This window comes from Sminthopsis crassicaudata, chromosome 1 (genome assembly GCF_048593235.1).
Source record: "Sminthopsis crassicaudata isolate SCR6 chromosome 1, ASM4859323v1, whole genome shotgun sequence".
In the NCBI taxonomy this organism is placed as follows: domain Eukaryota; kingdom Metazoa; phylum Chordata; class Mammalia; order Dasyuromorphia; family Dasyuridae; genus Sminthopsis; species Sminthopsis crassicaudata.
Window position 1 is genome coordinate 332,765,827 of NC_133617.1, and position 13,594 is coordinate 332,779,420.

Consider the following 13,594-nt stretch of genomic DNA (forward strand, 5'->3'; position numbering starts at 1 on the left):
CTGCTGCTGCTACTCCGGAGTAGCCTCGCCCCTCGGTGGCAGCACAGGTGGCGGCGACGACGGCGGCGGCTGCGCTGAGCTACAGAGGGAGGGCAGCTGCTCTCCGAAGCAACCCAGACGCAGCATCGCTAGGCGCGCTGTCGAAGGGAGAAGGAAACGAGAGCAGAGGCAGCTGTGTCTTTACTGGGTCGGCTCCAGCATCATCCAGCGGCGGATGTGCAGGAGGAGGAGGAGAAGGCGGAGGCAGCAGCAGAGGGGATAGATATCGGCGGTGGTACCAAGGCGGCTGCACTACAGCGCCGCTGCTGTGCTTGCAGTAAGAGCCCCGGATAAGAAGACAGGAGGCACCAACAGTGGTGGAGGAAAGCCAAGGAACCAGACACTTTGCCTCGGTAGCCGGCAGCAGGCTGTACAGAAGCCTCATCCTTACCGCTTTTTTTTTTTTTTTTTTTTTTTTTTCCCCTCTTCCCTGCCCAGCATCACTTGTCCCGGAGCCACTCACAGACAACAAAGCGAAAGATGCTGCAGTTGGGCAAGGTCAGGACCTTGCACTGAAGCCTGGAGGCGGCGCACACACCTTTCCGTGGAATTGAGGATTTGTCTATTTTGGTGGGTGCATGTTTGGGAGAAAGCAGACAGGCTCAACGCCTTTTGGTGAGTGCATTTGCTGGGCTAGCGGTGCCAGGATTATTCTCCTCCTTATTAGTGGCGGGGCTTGTTCCTCCAGCTCTGAGCTATCTGTCGACGGCGGATGCTCAATGTTGTTTTCCGTTGGGAGGACCACAATTGCCCTGGTTCCTCTCTCGGAAGACAGCTCTGTCTGGTGGTGGATACCGAGTTGGTGCCTTTCTTGGCGAGGTAACAAAGTGGCTTCTCGTCTCCCTCCCCCTCCCATCTACAATACGTTATCTGGAGACATATATAGGGCATCACCAACAATACTGCTTCCTAACATCCTGCAATAATCTACTCCTCGCATTAATGACGTCCTGAATATACAGGAGAATAGAAGGTTGGGGGTGGGGTGGGTCATACTTCCTTCTAGTCTTTAAGCTCTGATTTTCAATGTCATTGCGATGTTTGGGTGGAACAAAATGGGAATACTTATCATGTACCATGTCCCTTTCTTCATTTTCCCCCCTTCGTCCTATAACAGAAAACCCCTATGGTCTATATTTAGCAGGATCAGTTTGAGCATTTTGGGAGCAATATACAAGGTTTAGAATATTGGGCGCTCTGACAATGGATAGAGAGGATTTTGAAACCGATGTCTGGAGCACACATCTCTGGAAGGCTTTTTTGTGTCTGTGTGATATGCAATGTGATATTTGGCTAATCTATAATTAATGGCTGAAAGCAAAGATGCTTTTCTTTTTTTCCTTACCTTCCTCTTATTCTGGTGTGTAATGTGTTTGCATCGATTGTTTCTCAGCAGGCTCAAGTCACTATAGAGTGAATTAAGTCACTACAGAGGTGGAACAGCCTATATGGTTTTTGTGGTAGCAAGTAGACTTCTACAAGGCTTTTTTTTTCCTTTTTATCCAAGAATTGCGTGTGAAAGTGTTAAGTTCGGCATTACACAATAATGCAAGGGTTGTAAAACCTATGGAAACACATAGAATAAAAGGAGTATGATTATTCTTGCATATTATCCTTCCTTCTTGTGTTTGAGTTTTAACAACATGATTAGTCCTGGTTTTACTAAAAATAATTTTAAAAATAGGAACAGATGGATAGGCCTTACTGAGACCAGTAACTGTTAACTTTTATAAACTGTGTGATTAATAGTTAAGTATACTTTATTTTTTCTTCAATGATGTTCATGAAATCAGGGAGGTTCTAGAAACTATGCCCTAAAGTTATTTTATTTTATATCTCTATAAATAACATGTGCCAGTTGTGTTCATCTTGTTAAAGCATCACTAATATTATATGCCTATAAATTTTTAAAAGCTATTTGAGCTTCAATCCTCATATTGCATTGTGTGAAATATCTTTTGATTGATTACAAATTACTTTGTGCATTAACATTTTGAATTATTTGGAAAGAAGTATAACAATAAAGTTAGAACCCACTTTGACAGCATTTAGGATTCTTTTGTTGTTGTATAAACAACAGCTAGAAAAAATAGTGCCTCAAGAATATATTTTCTTACATGCAGAAGTCATTGTTAATATTCTTTGCAAAGCTATTCAGTAAAATCCTTTTTGGTCTATGAATTAGACCAAGGTTTTAGGGCTTGAATGAATTGAGTATATTAGTAGTCTTTTTTTTTTTTTTAACTATGGAAGGTTAATGATCATAGTAGTAAAACTTAACACTTTGTAAAGATTCAATTCAAAGTCATAGTTAACTCTGTGAACGATCTTTTTCTATTTTACCTTAGTTACATCTTATGTTATTCATATTAACAAACTTTGTAGAAGATAGCATTCAGCTTCCCTCCCAGATATTTAATGTAAATTTTTTCTTATAAGAAGACAAGAGATGCATAAACATGCATACTATGAGTTTTGTCCTTTTGGAGGCTATACTCATAGTTTTTAATGTTACCATGAAAAGAATGCTTAGTGTCATTATATGCACAGGCAAAACAATTGATAGGCAGAAAGGAGATAAAAATATATCCTTTAGTGTGAGTTACATGTGTTCTTATAGATTATAAAGTTAAGATATTGATTGAGTGTTCCATAAATTAACTCCTCTGCTTGAAATTTTTATTCTAACAAAATCATATCATTGTCTCTTGTATTTAACTTTTAAAAGGTGTGTGTGTGTGTGTGTGTGTGTATGTGTGTTTGTAACTAATGTCCCCTGTTCTTTTGAGAACATCAAACTTTCAGACTATAGGATTTAAGCTTAATTTCACCAGTTCTTTTCAAAATAACTTTATTATAAAGCTGCACATAATTTAAATGTAGAAACTAAAATGTTTGCTTCACAGGATTATTTTCCTGCATGTGTATATCTGTTAAGTAGTTTTCTTAGCTTATAAATTTCTTCAGGTTCATCAGATAATAATAACAAGTTTTTGTTCTCTTTAAAGTAAAAGAAACTAATTGTTAGTTTCATGCTTTCATAACATTTGTCATTTTTGTTTTTGACATGCTGAAGAACTATAAAGTAACTATAGAGTGAATTTCAAGTTCATTATATGGGATATGAAATGATTTTCCTGCATAATCCTTCTATTTGTTATGTCATCAGCATTTTGTGCTGACATTTCATAAGAATTTTTTTCATCTGTCCACAGTAAGGAAAGACTGTAGTATAAAGAACACTGGATTTTAAGAGTCAAAGAGAGCTGGGTTCAAATCTAGACTACAGAACTTAAATAGTTGAATAACTGGGCAAATTTGCTTGACCTTATTTTTAGCTTTGGTTTCTCCATCTGGGAAATGGAGATAAAAATACCCTAACTCTTTAATTTATACTGTTTCTCTAGAAAAGGGATGTTGTACCTCTTAAAGTACCAGTTAACTGTGAGTGATCACTTAGGTGAACTTAATTCCATCACAATAGTTAAATGTATGCTTAAAATTAAACAGTATCAAATATGGTATACTTTGGATTGGCATAAATATAAAGATTTTTATGTAACAAAACCGGACAAACAGATATAGCTGGTTTAAAAAAATTCTTTCAATTTTGAAAAAAAGTTATCTCATGTTTTCTTACATTTATGTTATGGTCATTCAATAAGTATAGGAAATGTCATAACAAGTGCATTTTTATAATGTGTTTGCATGATCGTTTTTCTACCTAAGCATTGCTTTCTATTTCTTTTGGGAATGTTTAATAGATTCCATGATATACTTCAAATTGAATATTTCTATAAGTGAGATTCAAATGCCCCTAAATTTTCCATTAGTATTTTTTGTGGAATCACAACTTAATCACTCTCTGTACAAGTATGAATAAATCTTGAGATTCTGTTTGTTACCTAATCTCTGATAATGTATTTGGAGCAAAAGGATTGAACTGCAGTATAGCTCCAAGGAAGAACATTAAGATGATACTTAAAGTTAATTTTTGATCACATTTTTTAAAAAAATGAAAACAAGGTGTCAGCACCATGCTCTTTATTTCAAAGAGCTTGTGAAGATGCTTCTATAGTTCTGTATGAAAAGTTAATTTGAGTGGGAACAGTTCATGATGCTAGTTGCTAGTTTCAAGTTTATCTGACTGTATGCCAGACTAACAGCTTTTTATATTAATGTAAAATATTAAACATGTCATAGATAAATAGTTTCTATCACATTCTCTGCCAATCCAGCCTACTGATTAATAATCTGCCTGTTTTGGTTTAGCGAATCCAATTAGTTATAAACAGTAGCTTCAGCATGGAGGGTGGGGTATATCACAGAAATGTTGTGTTAGTTTGTTTTCACCCTTTTCATTTCTAACTGTATGACTAGTCACTGGTTTGTAGGTGTCATCAGAAATGATTCTGGTGATGTAACACCCACAATATTTTATCACTTAATCATATAGCAAAATCAAGTACTCAGGATTCCTACTCTATAATGACTGGATAATAAACTTTGGCTGATCCTAATATTCTACTTGTTGCAAACTAATTGATGCCAGATGGAATTAACTTCAGCAAATAGAGCTTAAATAAGTGCATAGAGATTTTCACAAGGTTAATATCATATCCATCTATCAATAAATTTAATGCATTAAAGTGATGCATTAAGTATATTGTACGTTATACACACAAAAAACATATATATACAAATGTACATACATCTAGACATCTGTTGTTAAATATTGCCAGCACAACTACTTTACATATTTTAAATCTTATTTTCACATTGACTTTCAATAGTAAATCTGAAATGTGTTCCTAGAGAAAAAGTTTTGTCTTAAAAGTAATATTGGGTGCAGTTAGTTTTTAAATATCACATAATTAATTATGTTCTTAATTCTTTCACATTCTTTCAGAGAAAATTGTTCAAGATCCCTAAATAAAATCACGAAATTTGAATGTACCAAAAACTGTAATGATTTCTGTGTGAAGCAATGTAAGGAACAGGAAGTCATGTTACATTGACTTACATGTTAGTTTCTTGGGTTTGATTCTCTATTTTTACACTAATTTCAAATTTGTTAAAATCTTCAGAATATGGTATCCATAAACTAAAGTGACTAGTCTTTTTTGAGTGATTCTTATTTCTGTACTAATAGGTAATTTTAACAACAAGGGAACAAAGGAGATCTTTATATTGGTTTTGAAAGGGGAAGGGGCTGGATCAAATGCTTAAAAAACACCTGTGCAGGTTGATGTATATTCTAAATCAGCTTTCCTCTAAATGTGAAGTTGTTTTTTTTTTTCTTCCAACACCCTTTTATCCTAGGAAGAGGAGTTTGAGGAAGAATACAGACTGATGCATGATACTGGGATATTGCTTTCAGTTTTCATCTCAGCAACTTTATAGAAAGTAGATGGGTCAAGTTAGTTGGAAAGGTGTTTTATCTAAGTGAAATTCCAAATTTATTCAGTTTTTCAAATTATCATGGGAAGAAATAATCTTAATTTAAAAGTAATGTCCATATTTTTATTGAGAAGTTTTCTAAGAAAAAAATCACAAAATATGAAATATTTTAAAAATTCATCTATGTAAGTGCTTTATATCATATGGCCCTATTTAAATAGCCTCAAGTATTTGGTACATTATGTAGGAATACACTTTCTAACCATTTATTTATTATAATATGATATTGGAGTGGTGATGTTTGGCTTTTACTTGGATTTTTTTGTAAGATGGTTTTACCTTATAATATTCATATATTGGTGACTCAGAAAAAATATTTGATTACATAGTTTAAATTTTTTGTATTTAAATAAATAAATAAATAAATATCTGTATCTATATCTATATCTATATCTATATCTATATCTATATCTATATATACACTGTTAACTAAACTATCTGTAAATTTAATGTAAGGTAAATGTTATTAATTTTTTCATAAGATTATAAGATGTTTTAATAGTGCTAGACGTAGCCATAGAAACCATAGAAACAATCTGTTTCAGGATCCTTACTTTATAGATGAGGAAATTGAAGTTCTTCCTGCTTATGACTTGCCTGAGATCACACAATTATACAGTGACCTACGCCAGATACAGGTCATGATAGATAATCAATACATGCTAATTGATTGATAAGTAGAAGAGATGGCATCTAACCTCAGCAAAATCTTTCAGTGTTTTTCCTCTCTCCCACACTGACTGATTTAATGATATTTTACGTGATTTTGTGCAGTATAAATATTAAATTCTGTAAAAAGTCTCTTTGATATAGGTTAATAGATTATAAATTTCTTAAGTGATTATTAATAACTGCATATTGAAAATATGGCATAATCAGTTTATTATAATCATATCATCAGGTAGCATGATATTCTGGCTAACCCAGGGTTTTTGTTTTTGTTTTTGTTTTTGTTTTTTTTGTATACTGTGATCTTATGTTTGTATGACTTTGAAGTTTTCATAGTTATAATTTTTTATACCTATTCAAATCCCTTCACTAAATGGAACAAAATTTATCCCTAATGCTGAGGGCATGTTATGACCCACAGAAACTGAGAGATTATTACTCATTATTACATCCTTATCTGAGATTCCAATAAGTCATCTTAGGCCTCAGTTTGATAAGTATAACAAGTAATAGGTGGCAAATACAAAATGCTAGATTAAATGGCATATTAAACACTTAGCAGATTCTGTTGCATCTTTTGCATACTCAAATATTTTCTCAATGAATCTATGACAGGGAGTACTAAAATTGCCACAAATCATTACATGGTTCCTTAACTTTTGGTTCAACTTCCATAAGGTATAGTTCCTAACATCTAATTAATGTTTATCCAATCAACTCTTGAATATATTAATATTATTCAGAATCTACTCATTTATTGATGCTTAATGTCTGTCAAGAAAATTTCAGACAACTTTTGCTTTTAGAACTAGCTAATTTTGAACACCCATTTTTTTGTATTTTAACATAAAAACAACTTTTTAGAATAGCTCCAGAGAAATCTATAAAAAGAAACTGTAGCTCAAAGATGAAATGTGTAAGCTAATTACTTGTAAATTATATTCAATACAATAATTTTGTGGTGATTTGGTATTTTCTATGGTGTGGCAACACAAACTAAATAAATCAGTATAATTGTACCAATGTGTATACACATTTATTATAAATCGAGGCTATCCTCCACATATATTTCCCAGAAATTTTTCATTATTTCATGTTTAGTATTCTTGGCTAAAACATTGCCTACCCTTATAAATAGCCTTGTTAATTAACGACACTTACTTGCACCCATAAACTTAAGCTGATGATAAATTTCTGTAACAAAAATAGATTTCATGTTAAAAATTTAATAAATATATTTAAATATCAAATATATAGAAGAATACTTTTGTTTGAGCTATGAATAAACCAAATCATGTTTAAATAAATATATTTCAGATATGTCTCACAAAACTTAACAAAAATATGGTACTCTCAAAAATGGTAGAATATAACTTATAGATTTCCTTTTTGAACAACTATGATGATATATATTTTAAACCAAACCAAATAAATAGCCTGGTGTGCTATTTGAAGCTTAATATTTTTTGATGAAGAAATATATTTTAAGTAGAATTCTCTTTAAACATTTCAAAATGGCTTCATCCAATGAAAGTAATGATTAAATTTTGTTAGTGTGAAAAACAAAAGATTATTATAATCCAGCATTTATATTGGAAAATTAAAGATGCTAATAAGTTCAAATACATGAAAATAAATCTGCATAGTCAAGTGAAATTATGAGATGAAAAAAATCCTAATATTGTCATATTTTCCTGAATTTCAAAATATATGCTTCATAATGAATTTTTATATTCAGACATTTATTAAACATCATATTCAGTATTATTTGCCAAGTTTGTTTTTAGTTAACTGATTTCCTCTAAGAAATCCAATCTCTAGATTTGATAAAATTCTATAAACTATGACAAAAATATATAATTCAGTTTTGTTTATGTCTTCTTTCAAATATTCTGGTCTAAAAATAATTATTCTCAAGTAGAAATGGAAAGAACGTTATTTTTGAAGGCCATAAAAGTAATTGCTTTTTTCAATATATAAGATGTCAGAGTATGATTTTGAAAATTCAATGATGAAAGCATAATAACTAGGTTTATTTAAATGGATTTTTTAAAATTGGGCATCTAATATGTTCTTTTATAACTAGTACAAATACTTTGTCTTAATATGTTGTTTTCAATGTTCCTTTAAATTTATTTTTAGAAGAAATAACTTGTATTTAAATGATTTATATTTGGTTTCTACGTTGGACAAAATAAGGAAAAATATTAATTAGTCAATATGTCCAGTTGTTTCTGACATATGGGTTTACTAGATAACATTTACAAATGTGGGTTTTACCCATATTTACAAATATGGGAAAATTATGAGTTTACTAGATAACATATTTACAATATTCCTTACCAGAATTCCCCTAAATTAAAAGAGAAATTTTGAAATTTCTCTAAATTAAGAGAACAATTTAAAACCTCTGAAATATTTTACATTTTAAAACATAGCACAATTTTTTCAGATGTTTTAAATGATTATCCGGTATTGTAGGGGTGAATTTGCAACAACATTTTTTAAATGTTTAAATAAGTTTAAAATAAATTAATATGAATAATTATCTGAGACTTTAGAATTATATCATTTTATCTTTCACTAGAAATTTAATGTGCTATCTTATAATGATGTGGAGGTTACATTGAGTTCTCTAGAACTATATGTATGTATGTATACACATGTATATATAAACATGGTATGCACATATATTATAATGTTGTGCCACAGTTCTATTTTATTGTCCTGACTCAGCTTCCCTAATTGTCCTGACTCAGTTTCCCCAAATTGTCTTGCCTTGGTTTCCCTGAATTGTTCTGCCTCAGTTTCTAATTGTTCTGCTCAATCCTGCAACATCACTCTTCCCTCCTAATCATCATGATAAAGAGAAAGACCTTCTATATTAGACATTATGAGCCCAAACCTTCCCTACTTTTCAGTTATGCACTCTGTAAAAAACTTGTAGAGTTACAAGGACAAATGTTTCTTGTAATTATACAACCTGTGTACCATACATGATCCCTTAGTACATTGAAGTTCTGAATATTACAATTCCTAAAGAAACTATTCTTGAGAGAAAAAAGAAAAAAGAAAACAAGTTAAACTTATCAAGTTTCTAGGATTCCTCATGGCCTCTACCCTTTCTAACAGGAATCCTAGTTAATTTAAAATCAAGTAAATTTTTTCATACAGGTGGAAAGTCTGAATAAAATTCTGTCCTTGTTCTTCTTGATCCCAACTTACCAGAATGTTTAGTGCCTTCCCCCACCCTGTCAGAACAGGATTGATAGTCCATTCCTGCTCTCAGTACTCTGACTCTGCCCCTGCCTCAGGTCTTCCCAGGTCTCTTGCAGTCATGTGTATATATGCACTTCATGGGAAACATACATTAACTGCTGGATGAAGGATTCTTAGAGAAGATAGTCTCCTTCAGCCCTGGAGGCAGAATGGATTCTACTCTGCTTCCAGTAAATCTCTCCCTCCTAAATAAAATAATAAAAACTCTCTAATCTCTAACTTGCCTCAGTTTATCCAGCATTACAATGTGTTTATATATGTATATATATATATACATATATGCAACATTGCATTCATAATATAAAGATATATAAGTTATCTAATAATTAGATATAATTTTATTAAATATATAAATACAGTGCTTAAAATATAAAATATAAACAGATATTAAGTACTTTTTAAATATTTTTAAAATTATCATCCAAAATATAACATTCAGTTCTATAGATAACTGAATTTGAAATTCATTGAATTATGCCAAGCAAATAGATTTCTAATCAAAAGACTATGGCTGAAATTACCAACTTCTCTTTCCATCTTCCACTGGTTTATTCAACTTAACAAGCATTTTTAAGTGCCTACTATCTACATTTTTTTTTTTTGCATTAGAGATGCTACAAAAAATTCACTTTCAGCCTCTCAGAAACTAAAATAAAAAAAAATATATATTTTTGCCAGTTCCTGTTTAGCTATTGTGCTGATTATATTTTATAGCCACAAATTTAAATTCATTGTTCCACAACCTTATTCTTTCATTTGTATTTAACAAATTCCTTAAGTTATCTCAAAAAACCCTTTTAAATATATTTTAAAATATTGAATTTAAATATGCTGCAAATAACTTATTAGTCAACATAACAAGGATTAAAAATAAAGATCTATTTCCTGTTGTTTTGCTAAAAATTGTGTGTGTGTGTGTGTGTGTGTGTGTGTGTGTGTGTGTGTGTGTGTGTGTGTGTGTTGAAAAGAAGGGCTATTATATATTGAAGAGTCAGACTCAGGAAGACTGTTTTGAAGTGCTATCCATTACAAATACTGGTTGTGGGCCTGGACAGGGGACTTAGCCTCTCTGCCCTTAGACAATTCTCTAATTAATTATGCAGCATTTGGCCATTATTAATTGATAAATAGTTTCCTCACTCAAGAATACCTACTCCAAGGAAATCACAAGTTTGAACACAAAATATACAATGTGTGTATATGTGTGTTCATGTTAAATCGCATCATATCTACTTAATTTATGGACTCAAACTTAAGTGGATTTAGTTCACTTTTTTAGTAAAATTGCATAATAAAATTTATTAAAACACATTTAGGTGTCATAAGAAGATAAATTCATTTAGACATGTTACTTGTCATTTAGCTTTATGATACTGAACTGAACAGTAGCCAGTAAATATTGACATCATTAGAAATTATACAAATGATGCCAAAATCACTCAAAGCTTTTGTTTTAATATAATATTTTGGAGAAAAGTTGAAACAGTGATCCAGTTAAGAAATCTTTTTATAGTTAAAATTGTTTAGTCTTCATTTAAATGACCCACTTGAGACATTGTAAACCTTTTCAATTGTTTCTTCAATTGTCACATATGCCTCCTTTACATATGTTTCATTCTTTTAGGGAACCAGGCTATTCCTTTTTCTCCCCTTGAAAAATGGTAAGCTCTCTGTATGGATACACACATGGTACTTGGATTTCTAGAGAGTACTGATATTTTTTACCTGGATGTTTTCAAGTTCTCATAATGGGAAAGTGATATACAGCTTATTATTCCCCACATCTTCCCCTTTCCATTTACTGAGGAAAAAGAGAGGACCTTGATCTTATAAGTAGTGGAGAAAGAGTCTTACTCTAGGACAGCATCCCATTTGAAACTGTTCTGCTGAACTTTTCCAGTGTTTGTAGAGCAGTACAAGAAGCTTGTGTGAGGTACCAAAATGAAAAAAAAGAGCAAGGTATATTTTGATTAAAAGAAGGAAGTTTGATGGCCCTCTTTGGACAGGGAAGAAAGTTGTTTATTGATGAAAATTGCCTTGGACAATTTTCATCAATAAACAATGCCTTGGACATTCCTCCTGTTTCCCATTATAAGCAAGGGCACAATTCTACTACCTTCTCCATTTTTTCCACTTCCTTCCTCATTCTGTTTCTTTCCTCTGGTATCTGAAAGTGGACAAAGATCTCAATAGAACTGTAATATGATTAGTATTAGTTTAGGTTTTTTGAATAAGTTCATGTTCTTGTAGAATAAATGCAAAATATTCGGAGAAAAGGATGAAACTTAAATGATAAAAAGGTATAAGAATATCTAATTTGGAGCTTTCAGAGTAATCTGTCAGATGGCTTGAAAGTCATATATTTGATTGAAATAAGGGTTCTTTATGGAAAAGAGAATAATCCTAAGGACCAAATTTCACAAACCCAAACTAGTGAAAAGGAGCTTTAAAATAGTTAAAGGAGTGAGGAAGAGGCTTTAAAAAATCCCTGAAATCCCTTGCACATCAGTTGGGGTTGAGAAGAGAGTTACAACTTAATGAAGAATAGAGGAGTGAATAACTTGGAATGTGTTTATATAAGTAATAGCAACAGGGAACAAATTCTTACACTTTGCTTCAGTTAAATTTTGGACTTCATTTAGTGTTGTTGTTCAACTAAACATGATGTGATCAGATAAAATATGGGAATAAGAAAGCCTGTGTACAAGAAAATTGTATCCTTTTAGGAAAGAATTAATTGTTGAAACTTCACATTACATTATACTTATTGTAGACATTGTCTATCTTGGTTGACAGATCTTTATTATAAGTTCACACAAATAGTTATGAATTTTTAAACAAGAAAATTATTGATATTACAAGAACTTTTTTGTTGCTTCTTGTATATTGTTTGTATGAACAAAAGTGCATGTACACTATTGGCAAAGGACCTGGATCTGTGATTTCAATGTTTCAGCGAACTACAAAATGATGAAACTCCTACTATCAATGTGGATCAATACCTTCTCTATAAATTCTAATCTTAAAGAGTGGTCAAGCTCTACATCATTGATAGGTTAAATGATTTTTCCAGGATTAACCGCTATTGTATGTAAAAGGTGAGGCTTGAACCTAGATCTCACTAGCTTTTAGGACAATTAGCTATGCCAAAATTCCTAAACTGTGAGTTGCAACCCCATGTGGGGTTGTGTAACTGAATTTCAGAGTTGAGAAAAATTTGGCAAAAGATTTCTGAACACAAGGACCAAAAATTAATTTAAAATCAAATGCATAATGAATCCAAGGTATATCTGGCAGCACTTGCCTGTATTGTATTGCACGACTTCACTGCAGCCTTGGTTCTGAATATACATCATGCTCATTTTGTATGAATGCTGCCAGAAATGCCTTAGCTCAGATTCGAGGCAGAATTATATAAAAATTTCTCAGGGGGAAAAGTTTTAGAATTTAAGAAGAGTTTAAGAAGCCCTGATCCATCTTCTCTCTATCTATCTATACTGCCTCTCACTTCAAATATCATCTAATAAAACAAGCACTGGAAAAAGATTGAGGAAACTTGAATTTTAGTTCCTATTCTACAGCTAATTTGCTATGTTTCCTTGGGTCATTTGTTTAAGATACCTTGGTTTTTTATCTGTATAAATGAGATAGATAATACGTGTTGTTTCTGTTATACAGTTGTGTTGTGAGGATCTCACTTGAAAGTGTTTTGAATAGCATAAAGATCAATAGAGCTGAAAAGCATTATTATTAACCATTATTATTATTTTATCTTAGCAAATGAAGGTATCTGGTCACATTTTTTTTACATTCCCTTTATTTATTTTGTCCAGTCTGTATTTGCTATATATGTATTTGAATCTAAGATTTCCCTTTCAATAAGATTATAAAAACTGAATTATTTATATAGTATGTTTGTATTTTCAGCTTTTTGGCCAGTGTCCAAAAGAAGAAGAAATGCTATTCCTTATAGAAATAAAGGTCTTATGTTGGATTGTTTAGCTATTTTTGGTCCAGACATGGTTTTAAGAATTTAGCATTTATCAAATTTACTCAAATTTATTTCCTTTTGTGTAGACATTTTACCTTTTACAATTAGAAGGCATGAGGAATTTTGTCTGCTGTGTTAATGTATAGTTGAACTCTG

The 13,594-nt window shown here is 31.9% G+C and overlaps 1 protein-coding gene across 1 annotated transcript in view; it reads left to right on the forward strand.

Annotated features, from left to right (window-relative positions):
• The first annotated feature begins 416 nt into the window (after positions 1–416).
• The window catches only part of CTNND2 (catenin delta 2), a 1,154,077-nt gene continuing 1,140,899 nt past the window's right edge, over positions 417–13,594 (forward strand). The window contains 1 exon segment of the mRNA XM_074279123.1: positions 417–654. Within this exon segment, the coding sequence (XP_074135224.1) occupies positions 618–654 (37 nt within the window). The 5' untranslated portion in view covers positions 417–617.